The sequence below is a fragment of the Nilaparvata lugens genome, chromosome 1 (genome assembly GCF_014356525.2).
Source record: "Nilaparvata lugens isolate BPH chromosome 1, ASM1435652v1, whole genome shotgun sequence".
In the NCBI taxonomy this organism is placed as follows: domain Eukaryota; kingdom Metazoa; phylum Arthropoda; class Insecta; order Hemiptera; family Delphacidae; genus Nilaparvata; species Nilaparvata lugens.
The window spans coordinates 19,994,779-20,017,802 of record NC_052504.1 but is presented as its reverse complement, the minus strand read 5'-3'; the positions used below and the strand labels follow the sequence as shown (position 1 = coordinate 20,017,802).

Below are 23,024 nucleotides of genomic sequence, written 5' to 3'. Positions count from 1 at the left end.
CAATTACCCTGCTACACTTATTATGAATGTAGGTAGTTATGCTTCTGTGTCAAAGTAAATAATAATGCTCATTTAAATTCTTACGTTTCTCAGAACTCTACCAAAGAACAGTCTGATCAACTGGCTATGACTATCAAGAACGCTCTGTATCATTCTGATTCAAAATCTCATACGCCTCAGAAACCAAAATCAAATAATTCCAAGAGCAAGAAATAAGTGTTAATAGTAGTTTCAAAATGTGCAATCATTTTGACTTTCGTTTTTTTGAGATATTGTTTATGGATATTTCTTTTTCAAATATATGCTGGTTGGTAACATATTAGAGGTTTTCAGTTTATGAATTGTTAGAACATTATAATCTGTTCAATTTATGTTCATTATCTGTTCATTATTTTCTTTCTTGTATATGGCAAACTTGAGGAACATTATTAAAATTTCACAAATTGAACGGTTTTAGTTTTCTTTGTATTTACAATAACATACAATATTTTTATAAGAATGGTCTCCTTATTGATATTAATTATTCTATTCTCACACGAAATTAAATAATACTCATGATCGAATTACAAGACGAAAATATATGAACAATGTGAAGTAGATGAAAAAGTGGTTTCAAGAGGTCAATCGAAGATTAAAAATCACGAATGCCTCGATACAATACGTATAGATGAATTTTCATAGCTTGCAACATTCGAATTGAAAGTATGTGATCTCCTATGCCTAGTGGATAGGCATGGAAAAAATGTTATTATCAAAGTCCTCTTGTACTTATCACTCATAGCACAATATAAAATGAAATTTGACGCTGCATTGATAGCCACTAGGAAATTGGCAATATTACCAAGTCCTCTGAGCACAAAGTGTCCCAGCGATTTTCTACTTGGACTGTAGAAGTAAGTGACTATGAGAAGGAATGCCTGCGGCGTCTGACACACCATGAACAGAAACACTACGGCTATCAGCGTCATTGTGATCTTGTTCTCTTGCTTCTGTCGGCAGTTGGTTTCCACCTGCAAAAAAATACATCAAACTGCATTATTTCATCAGTTACCAAATCTTTAGCATTTAAATGTCACAGGTTTCTTTTGAAATTCCATTGTTCACTGGTTCTCTTGGCTAAAAAAGTTGAGAAGGCGAATTTTTACTTCAAAGCTTTGTTTGACATATGGCTTTATATTGGTGAGGAGTCCCTTGAGGAATTGTCCCATCTGACCTGAATTGAAGACATCCATGGGACTTACGACTGTTATACTTCAGACTGGACCGACAGTTCAACTTACCCAACTTATAGCGTGGGAGAGACTTGGATATAAGCTTTATGTGATTCCTAGGTTTGAATCCGGGATCCCAAGACTGCAACGCTCTATCCACTAGACCACTGTTCACTTCAATATTATACAATATTTTCTAGATACCTGCTCTTCAAAGGCCAAAGTACTGCATTGCATTCATGAAATATTGTTTATGGATGATTTTGTACTCATTAACCTCCTTAAAATTTCTTCATTCCTTTCATTCATCCATTTTCCACATCCCATCTCCATTCTACATAATGCATATTCATCTTCCCATCTCAAGATTCTCTGTTCTTTAGTATTGTATATTGTCAATATTACTCAATCAATTTCTAAAATTTTAATTTAAATCCCACCATATAACGTTTGTTCCATTTAACTAATTTTAATTATTAATGCAATATTGTATTCACTATTATTCTAATTTCATTCATTCATTCATCCCATAATTCTAGAGGTGCGTACAGATTTACGCGACGCGAACATGAGCAATTCACTTTTAATCAGCTGATGCCAAGCTTTTTATATCTGTATCTTGCCGTTTCTGTAAAAATACAGATATGAATCAGCTGATTAAAAGTGAATTGCTCATGTTCGCGGCGCGTATATCTGTACGCACCTTAAGATTCAAATCAACTAGTTTTTAACTTATTAAGTAGAGTTTCTTATTTGAGCATTACTTCGAGTTATAATTCCCAACAGCTCTAATTCATCACAACCCGGTCGTGTGTTAATGGGAAGGATATTTTATATCCTTCTTAGAGAATCAACAATTATTTGTTGAAACACCGCCGATTTATGAAGTTACATCACATTATTATATTTTCGTTATTCTAATTGCATCCAATCTTTATTCTCATTGATTAATTATTTATACTTTGTAAAATTCGTTGAATAACTAGCATCATCGTCATTTAATGTAAATTAGTGTATAAGCCAGTAAATATTGTAACATACATAAATAAAGAAATCTAATCTAAAATGAGGTTTATGGTTATGAGTTGGTTAAGGGGTGAATACCATATCCGTATGAAGTGATGTGCTGTGAGAAGCAACGTTTATAACACAATCACATCGTGAAGAAAATCTAAATTTCCCGAACGTGGATTAGTGATTCTGGTGTTTTAGTTTGTGTTTTTGGCTTTCTAAAATTAATAGAAGCTTTTTCAAAATGATATTTATGTGAAAATCAAGAATAACTATTACAGTGTTCCGTCATGGGAGATTGTGGTTATGTCGAGTGGAACTTCCTAGGAGCGGGACTCCTCACAATCCAAGCCATACACTAATAATAATATATTGCAAATTATTTCTATTTGAATTATAGACATGTAAGCCTAATAGATTCAATGCCACTAATTTAGGTCCACTTTAAAGACAGTGAAGGCACTATTTGAATTGTGATGTAACAGGCAAGTGCTTGATCACTGTTAACAGTATTATTTGTTGATTTACTGTAACAATAGTTTTTCATATTGATATGACACAGGTGTTGTAAGCAAACTCAGTGCTTGAACTATGAGTAATAATTCACTTCGGGAATTGGCAGTAATGTACTTTGATTCTACTATCATGTTACTTACTGATAAATTTCACATTTTCCATCCTCATTTTTACAATATATTCATCTATTGTAGTTTTTTATACTTCTCTAGAACACTTAACACATGAAGTAATGGTATAAACAATTAAATAGAACTGGGTTTAAGTGAATTGTGTATTATATGTTTTTCTAAATAAGTACTGGATATTTGTTTTTACTACCCATGTAGAACTACCCATGTAAAAATTGAAGAATCAAAGTAACCTTTTTTAACTCCATTTTAATTATCACTACAATGTTTCGACTTATAATGTCATATCATATAGACTCACTCACTTGAAAGTGAGATTATGGGCCTCTTGTACTAGGGTAATGATAATAATAATAATTCGAGTGGGTAATTCTAGTCTAACTTTTGCTGCGGCATCGTCAAGTTAAGTACAACAACAAATGCAGCAGATAGGAAATATTGGTAGTATTCATTTTCTTGCTAAGGGCTACTCGTACTTATGTAAAAAATGAAAAAGTACCCTTTTTCCAAATTATTTTATTTCTCACAAGATTTTTCGACTTATAGGGCCGGTTTCCGAGCTCGGGATTTAGCTAAGTTCTAGACTTTAAACAACTGGAGTCAGAAAATTGGCTTTCCGAAACGGGGCCGTAGTCAAAGTCAGGTTTAAATCAAAATTTCGAAAAACTAGAAAATTGAACACAAAATAAAATAAAGAGAAAATAGTGTAAAGTTTCAGCTATTTTGAATATTATTTAGGAATGATTCAGTTCGTCAAGGAAAAACGTATCCAATTATAGAATGAGAAAATAAATATTTATTTTGCTGCAACTATTTACTGCGACTACGCCTCGTTTTGGAAAGCCAATTTTCTGACTCCAGCTGTTTAAAGTCTAGAACATAGCTAAATCCCGAGCTCGGAAACTTGCCCTATAAGTCGAAAAATCTTGTGAGAAATGAAATAAAATCAGAAAAAGGGTACTTTTTCATGTTTTACATAAATACGAGTAGCCCTTACCAAGAAAGTGAATACTACCAATACCCACTCGAATTATTATTATTATTATTACCCTAGTACAAGGGTCCAAAACCACCTCGTGTCTTTGAAAACAGGGTACCCACTAGTAATTGTATGGTATTCACCTCAGTAAGTCCGCGCTGGCGTATGCTGCGGCGAACGGTGCCAACGAGGATAGTGTTGAATACGGCGAGCAGCACAAGAGGCACAAAGACGAAGGCGAACGCCCAGAACCAGTAGAAGAAGGCGCGGTAGATGTCGTTGTCGGCCAGGGCGGTGTGTCCGATGGAGATGGACGTCTGGTTGGTGTTGGGGTTGGTATCGGTGCGGACGTAGTACTCGAACGGGGTGGTCACCGTCGCCAGGGTGCACAGTGCGAAGATGGCCAAGATAACTCGCCTCGCCCGCTTCTCGGTGCAGATGACCTTGCCGCGCAGCGGGTGGCACACGGCGATGTAACGCTCCACCGTAAACGACACTGTCAGCCACACCGACACTGCACCTATACGACAAAACATTTTTCAAAAGAGGGAAAACATTATTATGAAAAAGTGGCTAGAAAATGTACCCTGCTGATCGAATCTCTTCAATGATCTTCACTTAACAAAAGACTTAGAATCCAAACGAGGGACAGTCTTCAGCGCAAAAAAGTGGATATGAGATCCAGGAATTTGGAGATAATTTGTCGAAATGCTTGGAGACAGAACACACTAATTATTGAAGGAAATTAGATTGGAAATCTAACCTGCTTATCGAGTTTACTTGGGAATTAATTCCGGCCAAACAGTTGGCTATAAATGATATTAAAAGACCTACAGAATTTTCAGGAAAATCAACATTCAAACTTGATGATTATTACTCAATACCTTGGGCGATACATGATGTAATAGGTCTAGAAGGTTGATGAATAGTGAATAATAAAATAATAGTTGGAATAATAATTGTAATAAAAAATGCTGACTACTACTTTTACAGTGACCAGGCCAGTGGCAAGACCAGATAGGATGATATTGACATTAAGTAGCTTATTGTATGGTATTGCAGATGGCACATCACATGGCAGAAACCCACATTTAGGCTATAGGAAGAAAACGTAGGAAGAAATAAAGTTTACAACTGGAATTCATTGCAGAATGGAGGACTAGAATTTTTAAGCTCAGGACAAAATGCTTAATACGATTTGCAGAATGTTTGATGGTAACTAGAACCTACTAGCTGGTATATGGAAGAGGAAAAAATGTGAAACAAATGAGAAACTAAATCTATTGAATATAATCAACAGTATTTAAATTTGCATGGATGGAATCAACAGTTTTTGATATTTCTTGAATGCACGCACTTTCATGTTTAGAAACTAGAAGAAATAAAGTATTAAGAAATGCTTATAAAAGTGTAGTGTTGGATCAGATTTATCTTATTCATCAACTAATGATATTGATGGATAGTTGAAAATCCCATAAATTAGCTTCCATAAATTAATAACAATAAAATCATACTATATTCTGGTTAAGAAATGACCATTAATGAATTGGGTGAATTTGAATTTTGAACATTCAAGACGATATATAAGAATATATTCATATTCAGCAAGCTAAAATTTCATAATTAAGAAGGTCTCAAATGTGTTATCCTACCTCAATAATTACCTTGAAAAACAATAATTCAAAGATCAAACAAAAAACAAAAGTTACATGAAACACCTATCTTACATTAATCCAAGTCTATTAAAGATAAGTCAACTAATTCATCTATGTTATATTTGTATTTTATGTTAAATTTCTTTGTTATTGATTGAATGTTATTACTTCACCTCAATTGGTAATAAAACGTATCAATCAATCAATCTCTTTATTCAAAACATACATCAAAATGTACATGAATGCGTCTTTCTTTACTATTTTCAAAATAATAATATAAATACAAGTAAAAAACAAAATACATCAACAACGTAATAATTATGTAACGTTTGCTCTCTAGTGCCTAACAAATGTAATCGTTCCTCAATCATTACTCGGTAGCGATGGCGAATGTCTAACTCGATTATTCGGGGGATAGTAGGCGAAGCAGAGCTGAAAGCATTGACTGGCACAAAACTAAACAACGTTCCAAGAATAACCAACAGTGATAACAAAATAACAGAAACAAAAATAAAAATTTATTTTTATCATTTTGTAGTTCCATGTAATTCCGTACTGAATTTGCAGATAATACACAATAATAGAGTTATTGAACGATTATACTTTCCTCTATTTCAATGAGTTTCTATATTGAGTTTTTTCAGTATGTTTACCGTACCGCGGCAAAAGAATTTCATTTTCCGATTTTTGGCTACTCAAACATGAAGCCTCATTCATCCCCTCCCCCTGCCTAATGAGACCGGTTAGGTATCAATGTATTGAAAAAATGTACATGTCAACACAACAACATATTTCGTGGGAGTTGATTCAATCTCTCGAGCACTGGCAGCACTCATGTCATTTTCAAGTGTATTTTCACACTTCAAGTAGCCCTTTTAAAATACTTTATTAGTTTATACGATATACCTCTAAAATATAAACCTCAACCTGAGATTATTCCTATCAAATGTGAAAACATTTGATGTCGAAAATTTTTTGATTAATTAAATTGACATCTCTCACTTCTCCATTGACATCTTGCGTCGACAGTAGTTCTCATCATAGTGGCCTTTAATTAGTCTAGTTAATCAGGTGAATCAGGCTACTAGTCTGAATATCAAAACTTGAAAAATTGATTTCTTTGGGCTGTGAGATACCCAGAGTAGATTGTTTTTATTGAAATAATAAATTATTATTAAAATAATGATTATTATTTTGAGAACATGCTATGTATTTCAACTTTTCAATCTTAGAACGATTATGTGGTTCACCTCACCCTTCTCTCTCATAATATGAGATTGGCATTATATCCATTATCAAGACTAAATAATGACAGGCTATATTTATGTAATTTTATTAAATACTATAAAATATAGAATTTATTGACTGTTTTGGTTCAATAGATTTGATCATTTTTGGCCTGCTAGAAATTAGATACTTATCTCTTACTTGAACCAGTAATCACCAGACTGTACCTAGTAATATTATTCATTTATCAAGGGAGTCCCTATTATTGCTTCTAAATTTGAACACTACAACAAACCCCCTATTGTGTCTGCATTTCATAACAGAATCTTTCGATTGCTGGTCTAAACAAATTCTATTGAAGTATGGGAGGGCATCTGGAAATCAAGTCAAACGCAAAGGATGTTTTACTAGCACTAACATCACCGATCGAAATATGCTTTATAAATATTATGACTTCAAAATGATTATAATCTCTAGAAGTCTACTTTCAAATAAAAGCACACTGGTTAAATGTGTGCCAGAAAGCTCTGCCAAGAACTCTTGTGGTTCAGTGCGTGCGCAAAAGTATATTGATGTGAACTGGCCTAAAACAGGATGTACTACCTACCTACAGTAGCCAAAGTGTTTCCTTATCATTTGCATTAATTTCAACAAAGTTGAGTGGCCCCAATGTTTGCTTGCGAGGTGTTCACTCTTCAATCAGTGACAAACAAACCGACTGCACCCTTACACCGCACCGATCTCAATTAGTCCTAATTGCTTCTCCGTTCAACATTTGATTGTTTGCCAATTGTTTTCTAATCTGTTGAAGCTAATCACAACTATACCAACATAGTTGAACATTTTGTATTTCAACTTGCTAGCCCAAGAGAACGGTTCACGTGTTTTATGAGAATATAGTACTATATACTATAAAGCCAATAAGAAAGAGATTAATATTCTATATCCAACAAACTTTACAACATTTTTCCTGTTTTGTTACATTTTGTTTTTTAACACAATTTGTTAGCTAACAATAGAGAGTCTAGGAGAATTCCTTCTTGTCAAATATTGGTATACATGGGAAAGAAAATATAACTAGTAATGGATGAAGGTAATAGAACTAGTAACGAAAGATTAGAAATGATACACGTGTCATAAGGTCATGACGCGCGTAATAATAAAGAAAATGCTAACAAAATTAATCGTGATAATTGAAAAGATCATTCACTTTTGATTAATTTTCATACTCATTAATGGCTGTACCGAGCAGTTATCAGAGAAATAAAAAAATATAATGCTGATAAATATTGCATACTTCATGGTACAAGTGAACTCTATATTGTAATGTACCTAAAGCTGGAATACTATATCATACTATCATCTTTTTTCTTACATAGGAAAAGTCAGTTATCCTAATGCTCATTAATCATCATGAATAATCAAATATATTTAGAATAAATTTATTGAAATCTACTAGAAATTTATCAAGAACTCATCGAAAAATGTATAGGCTAATCCAAATATCGCATTCACATATAAAATTAAAATTGACATGTAATCGTAAAAATTGACATTGGTGTTATAAGAAATCTTATCGCTTCATCCTGGTGGTACATCGCTGATAATATTAGTAGTTATAATTAAGTATTTAGTAGATAGTCGTTAGTAACTATATTATTCAACTATAACTTCTATATACTGCTTCAATTAAAACTGTATTCAATTTTCCATCATTATTAAGTTTGAACATAATGGAGTAGGAATAGATGATAATGGTGATTTTGAATGCAAATTGCGTGGAAAACTACGTGTATTCATCGGTTTAATGAAGATGAAAATACACAATGGTATTGTGAAAACATCGTACTCAAAGGGCTATTTTTTCTGACCAATAGTCTTGATGTGAGTGAATTCTGAAGAAGAGAAATCCAAGTTATGAACTGACGTTTTGGAAACGTATGATAAAACGTAAGTCTAATTTAACACAGGAACTCTGCCAAATCGTTGCCTCGTCTATACCAGCTAAGTTATGAGGTCAGCAAAAGTCTGAAAATTGCTGTCATTCATGAAAACATCAATCTATTAATAAGTTGCACTAGTAATTTAGTGGTCATATTGTATTCATTTTCATTTTGATTATGTCAAGTTTAAACTGTCAACAATTTATAATGCTGACTGGTAGATCTTACTCGTGTCTCCAGTCAAGGAAAGCGCGAATCAGTAAACGAGTACCGTACGTAAATATACTCTACTCCCTACAGTTTTACGTGGAAATATTTCAATACCACTCTACTCTCAATTTTTAGATTCTTTTGCAGATAGCTGTTATCATTTTTTCAAATTCACCTACAAAGCCTAAATAGTGTAAAAATTGAAATACCCCACTCAAATTCATTGATTATCAGAATAGCGTAGTCATCACTCAGGCCACCGTATTGGACTTTTGGATTGGTGAGCCGAGAGTGTGATGACCGCATAGAGACTAAACTAAGTGACAGAACGTTTCGAGGTGCGCTAGAAGCAGGTTGTGAGAGAATTTGTAGAAATGTGATTGAAGTGTTCAGTATGCTCAGGAGAGAGAGAGAGAGTAGTTGTGACTGTAATGATATTGATTAATAGAGGGTGTTTGAATTCGTAAAGTTTATGTTTTATTTATTGAATAATCTTATAAAGTGAGCAGAGCCCAGGACCCTAAAATCCTGGTGGTGGCAGCGCCACTGGAGAGCACTGTCATGCACACCACAGTAATAAACTAGATTTATAGAAAAAGGCTCAAGAAAGAGCGACCGTCCTGTTCAAATTACTATGAGTTCTCCCTGAGCTTTTCAAGTACCTTACGGTACACTTCTAAATTCAAGAATCATCCATTGTGTGATACATCATTGTAAAGGCCTTCTCAAAACGATAAAAATGACATCAATGAAAATGTTCTATGATACTTTTATCCAAAATAGCGGCTGATTGAAGTTTGAGTTTTTAAAGAAATAATTGATAAATTTTAATCAGCCGCCATTTTGTATAAAAGTATCATAGAACATTTTCATTGATGTCATCTTTCTCGTTCTTAGAAGGCCTTTAAAATGATGTATCACGCAATGGGTGTTTACATTTAAAATATTTGAGTTACAACCCCTCATATTTCCTTAAAAACTGAAACTTCAATCATTCGCCATTTTGGATACAAGTATCATAGAACATTGTTATCGATGTCATCTTTCTTGTTTTAAAAAGGCCTTAAAAATGATGTACCACACAATGGGTGTTTATATTAAAAATATTCGAGTTACACCCCCTAAGTCACCCCCTTATGAGGGCGTACTCAGTTGTATTTCAAAAGGTAGAGTATTTGACCAATAACTTATCCTGGAAGTTACAGTATTATATCTACAACAGTCTCCAATTTATTGAAGGGTTCTCATACATATGACTCACTCTGTATAATTGAATTTCAGAATATACATGTCATTTCATATCGCCACCTGTAGATCACTAGGAGGAACGGCACGTCATAAATAATTTATTATTTGTATCATTCTTGAACAGGTTCCACGAATACATGTATATAAGTATATTTTAATTTGATATTTGAAATATCATTGATAAACCAATAAAAACATGCTGCAGCCAGGAAGAGTTACTCTTATTTGTAATCTACTGTAGGTTTCTGCTATTCCCAAAACTTATAAACTTATTTTGGTGGCTTATGGAGCTTCTTACATAAAAATTACTCGTGCAATTTATTATGTCAGTTTCATTGGGTGTTGAGAGTTGTGAGTCATAACTCTGTTGCAGACCTATATGCTTTCGGTTATTGAGAATTTTATTAATGAAAATTCATTTGTCTCCCAAATGTATCTTACGCTTATACACGAAACATCCACATAAAAAGTTGGAAATCAGGTAGCTCTTGGAATACGTTGCGGGTTTTGTGCCCACCACATTATAAACAAAAGTAAATATGATACGCTAACCACATAGCTGTAATGTGCAACTGAAATCGATACAATAGCCGCAGAATTGAATATAGCCAATTCGTCCATGAACACAATTATGTTGTTTCGCTGGCATGTTTCGTTCACGTATCAATTAGGTTGACTTCACTTTCCTTTAAAAGGAAAGATGTCAGTATCGGCTGCTGAATACGTATGCTAATGCTAGTTTTGCTGTCAATTCAGTAGACGGATAATACTCGCACCTCATTACTCATTCATTCGGTCTCATTGAAACAACTAGTTTGCTGCTCAAATAAAACACAATTTCACGCACGAACTACTAGCCTAGTCATCGTAGTAGTGGTAGGGTCTAGTAGTGGTGGCCTACTCGTTGTCTTTCAGTTCAATGATAATGCGGAAATACACTCCTACCCACAAACCTAATCATTCGATCTCCATCATATAGTGAAGAAGAAATATGAACAGCCCATGTGGACTCAGATATATTGGGCTACATTTCGACTTTCTATTATTACATCACAGTAGGCCTATGCTAAGATATTTTGTTAGGAGCCAAAAGAATCACATACTTGAATATAATCTACCTTGAATGTTCTGAAATAAGGTCAACATGCGTGACAAAGGTTACCCTATCCTATACATCTTGTTGATTTATCCACTATGTGACAGATCCAGTTGTCGATTAAAAACCTATCCAAATTGAATCCAGCAGTCTTGAAGGTTGAATAGAACGTTATGGTCTGATGAAATGTTTATTTATTACGATTTCATAAAATCATTTCAAAATTCATAGCATATGAAGCTGAGAGTTGGATAGCTTACCATTGTCAATCGATTAATGCACAACATAGGACGACATTTTCTCAATTAAAACTAAATATTATAATAGTCTACGCAGATAAAACAACTAAAATCAATTGCATTGAGGGTAGTTTTATGAAATGTGTTGTAAACTTGGAAGAGAACAACATGCGGGCACCGCAATGTTATTTTCTTATTGTTAATTTACACCGACATTTACTGACACTCACGCTTTTTAATGCGAGTATTAGCCTATATCAAAGAACAGTGCGCCGTGACAGCACGTGTTTCGAAGGCTTTAGAATCTTAGAAGATTTAAAAATCCTTATAATTACTACAATTTGTGTGCTTTTGTTTCTATTTATAGTTTCAATTCCCAAGTGTGTTTCACAAAATATAATTGTTGATTGGATGACTATATGTTTTGGTAAAGTGCTGAAAATTAGGAAGTGCGAGTTGCGAGCTGTTGGCGAAAAGCATTCATTGTATCAAAATGTAGGTTCCTACTGGTGGTTGAAAATAAGTTTTGAGTCGCTGTTGGCCAGGAGCCCAACTGACCTTAATAGCGAGACCTACAAAACTTGAAAATTACATTTCTACTCTGAGTAACCTCATCAGACTCGATTGAGACGAGCAGTCGTCAGGTACTGACTAATCTGGATGACTTCTCACTTATCTATCAATCACAAAATTATAATCAATCAAGTAGTCTCCCTGCTTGGCATTCTGCCGGATCGCTGGCATTCGCTTGAAACATTCTGTGCTATTCAAAATTTCTAAATCCATGAAATACATTTATACATTTGAAAGAAGCCAAATTTAAATGAAGGAAAATAACATAAAAAGGCTTAATTCGTGAAATAAAAGAAACCGCAAGCTATGGCAAACTGGAGGAATGCACTGCCCCCAAGGGGGAACCGTTTTGTTTTCCGGGAAAAATGCTTTTCCCCTGAAAAATGCTTAAAACCGTTTTTCAATGACTCCTTTTTTATCGATTCTGATTATACTTAAGGAATATTCTTGTACTATCAATTCGGTTAGAAAAAGCATACTGATTATATGATTACTTAATTGAATTAATACATGGGACAATGAAAATATCTAACACTTCAATCAAGAGGATTTTTGAAGACATGTTTGAGATCGACTGCTTATTTTAATAATGTTTGCGCAAGTTACATCCAAAAGAATTTGAATTTCCAAATCTCACACTTAGTGTGATCTTGATCCTGTATCTTTTATTTTGTAATGAAATTAAATTATCTTGGAGTATTATTTATTGATCAATATAAAAGCAACTTGAATTAGTCCAGACGGCAATAATTATTAAGTCAGTGTTTAGTCTACCTATTACATATCTGCTAATACCCGTCGTGTTAGGATCGTAAAATCTATATTTTATTAAGCTATTCGATGTTGTTGACATCAAGTCGTAGTTGATTGCTCATTTTACTGCACTCGCCTAGACAAGCAATGATTTCTGTTTATTGACTTCGTCTGCACAATGTTCCTTGCTAATCAAAATAATGCCTTCTCTAATCAATGGATGATATCTTTGTTGATATTATAAAGCTGCGTTTACAACAAAGTTATTAACAAAATGTCAATAACTTGATCCTTAAAGATTCTATTAGATTGAACATAACTTATTTTATCATACACATGATGAACATATGTGTTTGTCAAGTTCCGTTCAATCTATTAGAATCTATAAGGTAAGGTAAGATGGTTTGGTGTAAACGCAGCTCAAGTATGTTATAAGTTTGAATTTAGTAGCATGAAATATGATAATTTCTGATAATTGATGAAAGGCTACAAGGAATTGAAATGGTGTGATTAGATAGTTTCACTATGAAAGCAAAACTTTCAGCTTGGAATAGATGCTATCATGCTTCTCGAATCACCTCAAAAACGTGAATGTGCAAGTGTACAACACTGTGATAAGACCAGTGGTAGGCCTAATATACTAATATGCAGAAACTTGGGAACGGATACAGAAGGACGAAAACTTACTAAATATCTGGGATAGAAAGATACTCCGTAAAATGTATGGACCTATCTGTAGGTAGTGATCCGCACTAAGGAAATGTTACAAGAGTTTTACAACAACCCAGACATTTTAGCTGAGATAAAGCTGGTGTAGCGTCTACATTGAGTTACTGCAAGTTAAGCGCAGGGCATGAATGACTCCGGGAGCGGAAAGAAAGTGTATTCAACGAATCCAGGAGGACGAAGATTAGGAAGACCAAGAATGCACTGGATCAATGACGTGAAGATTGACTTGTGACTAATGGGCAGCAGAGATTGGAGAGAAAGCTCAAAATCGGGACGAATAAAGAGATACTGATGAAGAGCCAAGGAGTAAGTTAGTTCCACCCAAATTGAATCATAATATCAGCCCATCATTTATCATTGAAGTATTATCAACATCGGCTGCAATTAGACTTCTTACTACGAAAATCAGCATTCCATCTTCTATTTGAACTTTAGTTTTCCATCCAATATCTGGTTGTAATATAAAAATGAAATCAGAACTACTTACTTCCTTACATTAAATTATAGATTAATCATTGATGATGATTGTTTGATTTCACATCTGAAGTTCACATAGTTATGTTCTCTTGTTCTGGCTAACTTATTTCAGAGCTTATTCATCATATCATACACGACATTATAAGTGCAAATTTGTTGACATTCGATTGAGCATGCATTCATTCCATTTTCTTTAGTTAGACTAAAGCTTTTTGAACGAGTGATGTGTGTTTTCAAGAGGAATAGATCGATTTATCATGATCATTGAAACTTGTATTTCCTTATCTATTTATGTTTGTATTCAATAAATAAATACGTTTTATAACCGGGTTTAATATTATGGAAAATTTCAAATGAGTGGGAAAGCCTCTCACAATACAATATAGTGCATCTCTTCTCTTAATAGGATAATATTTTTTGGAAATAAATCATTATGAAGCGTAGGCTTACGGTGACTCACATCCAAGGCACAGGCTACCATGTCTTTCTTTGGACAATAGTCGCCGTGACGATAGTTATACCGTGGTGGGGGCGTTCATCGGTACGGAAAATCCAAGCTGTCAGTAACTTAATAACCATTATAATTATGTGAACACAGTTCCATTCCTGAACTCACCTCCTAAATTTTCTAAAAGTATATACATGATAATTATAAAAATTGCTAGTTATGTGTGTGTGCAGTCTTATAAATCTCCAAGGTGAAAACTTTGAAAAAAATCACATTTTTGGATTTGAAGATACTGTTAGCCTACCTATAATAAATAAAAGGAGTCAATCATGTTGAAATGTTTCACTAATTTTCTTGTATTTAGATGCCTAATGAAAAAAAAACAAGCCAAGTATTCTGTTTTTGGGCCAAATAAACATGGTAGCTGTATTCATTTGTTTAAATCTTTTAATAGATTTACCACTTTATCGTATTGCTGGATTGGTGTGGGATTGCTCTTAGAATAACTCTGCTGATTCTACCTAAAAATAGACAAGTTGTAAAAGATTGTTACCGTTCAAAATATTTGAACGCAAGAAATGCTCCGCCAATGCAATTTACATTTAGATAACCGAAATGGAACGAGCTGTACAGAAATCGGCGCAGTCATGTGGCGCGATAGCCGAATCAGTAATTTGAATCATTGAATCAATGTGCTACTGACTCTTCTATTTGTAAAGCAAACGCCAATGGAACTTACACTTGAAAGTTTGTTCAACATGAGCTGAAGTAGCTATCTGACTGAATAAATAAATAAAATGATGCAGAGATGATGAAAGAACTTTCTCAATATACAGTGATGCTACTACTGCCTCGCAAGTTGAGTGTGCAGCCAGAGCAAACATTTGGTCGCGTACCAGTGTCAATAGCATTCACTTCAGTCGGCATAGTAATGTCAATGAAGTAGTAACTTTTAATATCCAAGTCAAATATCAAACAATAATAATTCACTTTACTTTCTTTACAATAATTCATATGATTTGCTCTAAAATTCATATATTCTATAGTGTAACGAAGGAGTTCATTGTGAATAATTGTATCACAAGTAAAAAACAAGAGTCATCCATTCTTGTGATTAGAAGTTCGTTCTATTTGAATATGTATTTAAATGAGAATTTTCAATATTATTAAAGTTTCAAGAATGGGGAATAATAATATTAAAAACACTAATCTGTAGCTTGTTTGTTACTAGATTTACGTATTTAACTATCATTTATCATTCAAATTATAAATTTAAAACCTATTTTAAAGAGTTTCTCTTGGTATTCCAACATATATTTGGAGCTAAAACTTTTCATTTATAAAAAATATTCCAAAATACAGTACATTCTTATTTTTACCTACAATAATATGTAGACTACAACCAAAAGACCTTTCCTGAGTATTTATAAATTAAAAAAATTATGTATTTTATTTTATTTTAACTAAACTAGGTATAATGTTGATTGTATAATTGATTCAACAACTATGTTTGAATTTACTCTAATGTCAGCTAGCAGTGAAAATAAACTTGTTAATTGACCTTCTACCAATTAGAGACATCCACACCGGAACTTTCAATTCTGTCATATGGGAAAGTTGAGTCAATCTACTAAAATAATTTATCATTTCCTGTTGTAACAAGTGGGGCTTCTTCATATCCTTCCCACGGGATCTTATTGTAGATCTGATCAAAATTTATCAATCATCCTCAACACTATTACTATTTCAAAAATGTATTTATTTATTTGTAAGCACATATAGTACAGTAATTAACGGAATTTTAATGGTAATAAAATTAAAAAAAAAATTAATTTGTTCTAATGAAGTGAGTAAAGAGGATGCTTTACAATGTTAGATCTTAGATGTAATCTATCATAGTTCCTAGGGTAAACGTATTAATCCTATAATAAAAAAGTTCAAACAAGTGAACATAATTTATTAGTAATTTTATGATAAATAATTCATTTGGACACTTGATAATGGAGTTATCACATCCAAAACCGGTCGTGTTATCCAGGAAAATGAAAAGATATTATCGTGATTCTAATGAATCATATAAATCTATCAAGTAGTCCTGCAGAAATGGATTAATAACTTAGAATAATATATCAAGTACCCTCGACATGAAGGTATTAATAGGGACATGAACCGTTATTCAACAAAGTTTCAATAATCGTAGATTTCGTGAACTTCGCAAATTATTACCAGATACGATAATATTCATGAAATATATTCCTACTCCATGTTATATTTGGTGATTTCTTTTCGTGGAAAGCATAATACGGCATTGAATTGAAGAGAATGAATGAGCAATGAACGCTTCGATAATTTTTTACATTTTATGTCATAAAACCTATCTCATTCAGTGTAACGTTGATCTGTTATCATGTACCGTATATGATACAAAAGCAAAGCACCTGGACCAGTGAAATGACATCTTTATTATTTGAATTATGTCATAATTGAGAATAATAATTGGCCAAATTATCAGATTAAATTGAAATCAGGAAAATACCATACTCGCTGGAAATGACATTATGGTCTGAACTCGGCCTTGGTAAACACTAATTAAGTGGTCGCAAAAAATACACAATTACATGATCTAGATTCTAGAATGCAGTTCAGATCCATAGAATTATGTTGATGTGATTGTGCCAGAGAAGCTTCCTATGAGCAGAACATATAGCTAGTTGTCAATAAATTAATAATCAATCAATTATTGTATTAATTATTTGTATAATTAGTATCAATTTGATGAAATAATAATTCCATTCAACTGATATAATACAAGACTAACTTGATATATTATATCAAGTCTTCCTTATCTACCTTATAAAATGTCTGACTACACTACCGAATGATCTACCAGCTAAATCGAAAATCGTCCCTAAAAAGTTTCCTTATAGTTTGTCCTTAATTTTGCGACATAACTTACTTTGTTATAAAGAGAAATTCTCTTCCTCCCAAAATGATTTAATGTACAATCTTTACACTACTTAATGTAAATCTAAATCAACCAGGGATTAGGTTTCAAATGGACCGTTAGTGTGTATTATTTGGATATTGCATGCAGAAGAATGTGATTGAAATGGATTGAACTTAACTATTCGAGAAAATTTTTTTTTTGGGGGGGGGGACTGTTCAATGAGCGAAAATTTTGAAGATTAAGCTAAATAAGTTATATGGAAAGTATTTTCAGAAATTCTATTAAAATTTGCACTTTCAAGATTTGGATACACTAAGGGCCAAAACCATAAGAAGTATTTTTTCAGATGTTTTCAGATAAACTTTGTCGGAAAGGCAGGAAGCTCTCCGATTGGCTGATTATCAGCTGATTGGGTTGGCGTTCAGGAATCGGCTGATAATCAGCCAATCGGAGAGCTTCCTGCCCTGCCGACTCTAAAACGCCTGAAAAAACGCTTCGTATAGCTTGGCCCTAATTCTTGACGCTTTGACTATTGAGAGAGACTGGAAAGGTTTATCTTCAAAATTGAAAATTTTCTCAGTCAACAGTTCATTAGAAACAAGTGGACAATCAATTTTGGAACACCCGTTTCTTAGAATATTTCGCTGAATACCTCAATAATTGCCAGATTTGGCTTTTATAAACCTCCTAAGGGCCGAAGAACACGAGGTGTTTTTTTCAGACGAATCGGCTCGGCACGACAGGACCAGAAAGCTGTCTGATAGGTTAATTCTCGATACGCCTACTCAATCAGCCAATCGGAGAGCTTTTTGTCCTGTCGTGCCGTGCCGACTCGCCCGGAAAAACACTCGTGTTTTCCGGCCCTTATTGTTGTTCTCAGCTTTTTTGATCGGTTTATGGTTCAGCAATAGCAGAATTAAGTTGCAACCCTCCAGACCACTCACTAGGTTAGGCTCACTCGCCTACAGAATAAAATTAAAAATGTACATCATATCTGAATTAACAGAGCCATCTCTAGTTGCCCTGCCCAACGATCTTAAAACGCTTTAATACAAGGTCTAGGCCAACATAGTAGATGTGATACTGTAGTTATCCATTTCAAATGAAAATATCGGGGCACCGAGCTTCGTTCGTTATTTTTATTTATTGATAAACAGATCACAATTCTCTAAAATGATCATGTTTATATTTTACAGCTGGCTATACGTCAGCTTATGAATTTCGGGGATGCGATATTTTGATTTTCCACAGTATCACTCGCTCACTTTTCACTATCCACATACGTCGAAAGTCTCAGCTGTTTCAGCCAATGATTAATGAATATTGTTCCGTTCTTACACTCTCACCCGGCCAAAACAGTATTAATAGAAAGTTGTCGACAGTAATTAATTGGCCTTAGTTAGCAGAAAATCGACTTGAAATTTGAATCATAAACGACCTATGCCATGGGATATCTTATGCTATCTTTCTTATTTTGCTGTATTACGATACAAAAGAAATGCACTGGAGCCGAACGCATCATCGGTGCAGTGATAGCAAACTGAATCTACGACTCTAGATCACTTTAGGCTTTGCAAGCTATTCATTCCATTCAACAACTAATGTTTCAATATCGGGGCACCGAGCTTCACTCGTTATTTTTATTTATTGATAAACAGAACACAATTCTCTAAAATGATCGTGTTTATATTTCACAGCTGGCTATACGTCATCTTATGAATTTGGGGGATGCGATATTTTTGTTTTTTCACATACTCACTTTTTTACTATCCACAGCTGTTTCAGCCAAGGATGAATTATCCTTTTAATGTTGTTCAGCGAGTTTTCCCAAGGATGAGACCTAGAGCAATCGATTTTTTATATCATAAACCTACTATGTTCCAAATTTCGTGAAAATCGTTAGAGCCGTTTTCGGGATCCGTTGAACATAAATAACCAGATATAACAATAACTATAGATATAAAAATATAAACAGATATACAGAAATTGCTCGCTTAATATAATAGGATAACTGAAAGTTGACACAACCTAAATTTACTATAATTATCGATATACTAGTTTTGCTTGATACATCATTATCAATCACTGGTAAACTATGATTTCAAGTTTTTTATTCTATAAGTTCGTGTTCAGCTGTCACCCAGCTAAATTATTGCATTGCATGGCGATTACCGCATTCACCTCGAATGTAAGAGGACTGCCCTAACTTAGGAAGAATGACAACGTCGCACAAGTAAGTTCAGTCAACACGTCAGCCCTAGTTGAAAGCAGTGAAAATCGAGTGCAGAGTTCAATATAGGTTGGAATGAATTACATGCTGTATTTGACAGCTGTTTAGCAGAACTTATAGTGTTGTCATCTCGTTGGTTATGGCATTTATTATAGGTGGTTGTGAATGCAACTCAATGCATTTTAACCCAAGTTAGCACACACGGCGCCTTTCAACTGGAGCTGACCAGCTGACTATAGAAAAAACCTTTCTTAAGACCTTGATAGTGAGATTCACACGATATAAAGTCAGTGGAAATGATAGGAACGCATTGTTGCCACTTACCCGTTTTCACCGCCTACCATAGTACATAGCTGTGATTCAAGTTATCCTGGTATATGTGATCTAATATTAATAATTATTGTTGATTCATATAGATAAATATTAATTCTCAAATATATTCTATCCATCAAGAAAATATATTGTTTAATGATTAAATAATAAATATGTATAATTTGTATGAAATATTATGTTAGTTCATAATATTTTTTCATATACACACAAACAATGCGGATTTGGAAAAGGATACAGCTTTGTAGTTTGTCTATTGACAGACAGGATAGCAAACCATGTGTTCGATCACATTGAATACGTATGTGTGCAAGTGCATGTCTGATCATGAATGAACCGAAAAACAAAATTTGAAAAGTGTCATTAAAACACGTTGTGACTTGCATGTAGCTGCTCACACTGAACGCAACCATCAGCAAGTGCAAGGTGCATCATCCAGTGTGAGTGATCCTATTGCTCTTAGGTGATTACTTTATAACATAAATCTCACTAGCCTATAGCTAACATAATATAAACTGAAGATAAATATTGATAAGTGAATATAATCTATACTATAACAAAGTAAAGAACTGGCTTATACACGTAAGGGATAGGACATTCATGTATGACGCATCTTCACGTCTGAACTACTCAACCGATTAACTTGAAATTTTGCATATAGATTTTCAATTTACCAAGGATGGTTATAGGCCTATTCTAAGTTGTTATTCAGGATTTCAGTATGTCAAGTTTTTAATTAGACCCTTGAGGAGCACGGTTGAGGTAGGTTAAGTGAAGGTACATAACCTACGTTTTGCAACTATTTCTATCAAAAATTGGGAAAATAACAGTTGATGAGCCTGTTGTTCCTTCCTCAAACATTTATATGATTTGTGTATGATTCAATATATGAATTAAATGAGGCCGGAGCACCCAACTAGTGAATGGACTTACTGGCAACATCGGTGAACCAGATGATGAATCGGTAGTAGACCCAGTACCAGGCGTGAGTGGTGAGATGCACGTCAGGGTAGTGCTCGACGGAGAGGTAGAAGATGCCGAGCAGGTAGAGGAGGTCGGCGACGGCGAGGGCGGTGAGGTAGGTGTTGGTAGAGGACGACATGCGGCGTCGCGTCAGCACCACGACAGTCACCGAGTTGCCCAGCAGGCCGACAAACACCACCAGCGGCACAAACACGCGCTGGATCCAGAAACGCACGTCGTCACGGAACCGCACCGCATAGTGGTCGTCACCGAGCTCAGTCATCTCTGCCGCCAAACCCGCATCTCTCTCGACACTATTAATAACCTCCCGCACCACTAGCACTGCACTCACCGCTCATCACTCGACTACTGCTCAGTGCTCACTGGCACTGCTCTTGCTGTTTCCTTTGCATCTCTTTTCTGCTCTGCAGCCAATCTACTTCCCTCACCCCCCCCTCCACCCACCATGCCATCTTCACTCAACTGTCTCACTCTAGAGCTGAACATCTCACTACGTTCAAATACAATATCATTCGTCCATGCTTCTATAGTTTGACTTTCCATGAGAGAATTATTAAGTCTATACCTGCTTTATTAAAGTAGAAATATTCAGGTAGAGATGTCTATGCTTTATTCAAGTAGAAATATTCAGGTAGAGTTGTCTATGCTTTATTCAAGTAGAAATATTCAGGTAGAGTTGTCTATGCTTTATTCAAGTAGAAATATTCAGATAGGGTAATAAAAATATTTCATGTTTTTATAGAGAAAATAGAATGATTTTTATTATGAAGAATGTGTAAATACCATCCATATATTATCCATTTTACTTTTTCTATAATTATACTCACTAAATCAAATCAAATTTGTCTCCTTTTTTCAACACATCATTATAGAACTATTGAATAACTATTAGAATAGAAAAACGTTTATTGAATCAATAAGCTACCTTGAGCAAACCTTGAAGATAGAGACATGTAAATTCAAATATATATATTTTTCTTTGTTAGGGCAACTCTTAATTATCAAGAAATAAAAATACAAAATACAAGTACCTTTTTTTAATACACTCACAACTTGTTTCAACATTGATATCATTTTCAAGTGAGTCTTGAACTGATATATATTATATATAGCCTATCAGTGAACGTTATTTTTACAAGAATTTACTTAACAGCTAAATATTAACATGATATTTATGTATTTATTTTATTACAAGAACAAGGAATACTACAGGAATTACGCCCAAATCAGTCTCCACTAGGTACTTTTTACAATCAAATAATTGATTAAGTAACTAAAATAAAAGATACATACACTACAGCAATACTCAGTGAATGCAACTTACACAAGTTATAAGTACAAGCACAAGTGGTATACAAAAAGTATAAGTGGGAAAAGTAAATAAAAAATAAGTAGGCTATATTAACTAATTAATTGAAGGCTCAGCTCTCAAAATAAATAACAAGCATATTTATATTTAATAGAGTTTTAATGATCAATTCCCGATCTTTCATAAACGAAACTTATTCTTCTTGGTATTTATTTTAAAAGTTTGATAGTAAACTAATCTTCAAAGCTATTTTATAATTTTTTAACACTTCTTTTTTCAGATGTTGCCTCCTGTAATCTACGAGAAAAAAACAAACAGTACGATACTTATCTTCCTTTTCCGTCTTATCAAGCTTTCAACCTCCGAAGACTCACTGAGCCTCTATCAACGTATCATCTTCCCTTAAACAGCACCCTCTACCTACTGGAAACTTCCGATTACCATTACCATGACATGGAAACTAGAAAAACCAACATACTTTTACATGGGTCTGTTCCATTTTTAAAGTAATATTTTGTTTAATTCTAGTAACGATCATCGGAAGTTCAGGCTAAACTTCTGAAAGATAAAGTGTTTTATTATTGACAAGTCAAAATCATTTTTCAAAAAGCAAGAAATACATTTACTGTAAAGGAATTGAAGGTACTACAATTTCAGGCTGAAATATGGTATTGGTGAATTTTCTTCCTAAAAATTACTATATATGACGATTAATCACTGGTTAAGTACAGGCCTATGATGTTAGGCTTGTATCGTATAAGGACAGGAACAGGTTTGT

General features: G+C 34.0%; 2 protein-coding genes across 5 annotated transcripts in view; one reads left to right on the top strand and one right to left on the bottom strand.

Annotated features, from left to right (window-relative positions):
* LOC111047439 overlaps positions 1-23,024 on the top strand; it is a 72,139-nt gene that overhangs the window by 31,380 nt on the left and 17,735 nt on the right. The window lies entirely within an intron of this gene.
* Positions 444-21,338, bottom strand: LOC111047456 (G-protein coupled receptor daf-37). The gene is made up of 3 exons (XM_022333218.2): positions 20,887-21,338; positions 3,992-4,368; positions 444-1,010 (listed from the first exon to the last, which is right to left on the bottom strand). The coding sequence occupies exons 1-3, from the start codon at positions 21,197-21,199 to the stop codon at positions 639-641; spliced, it is 1,062 nt and encodes a 353-aa protein (XP_022188910.1). The 5' UTR covers positions 21,200-21,338; the 3' UTR covers positions 444-638.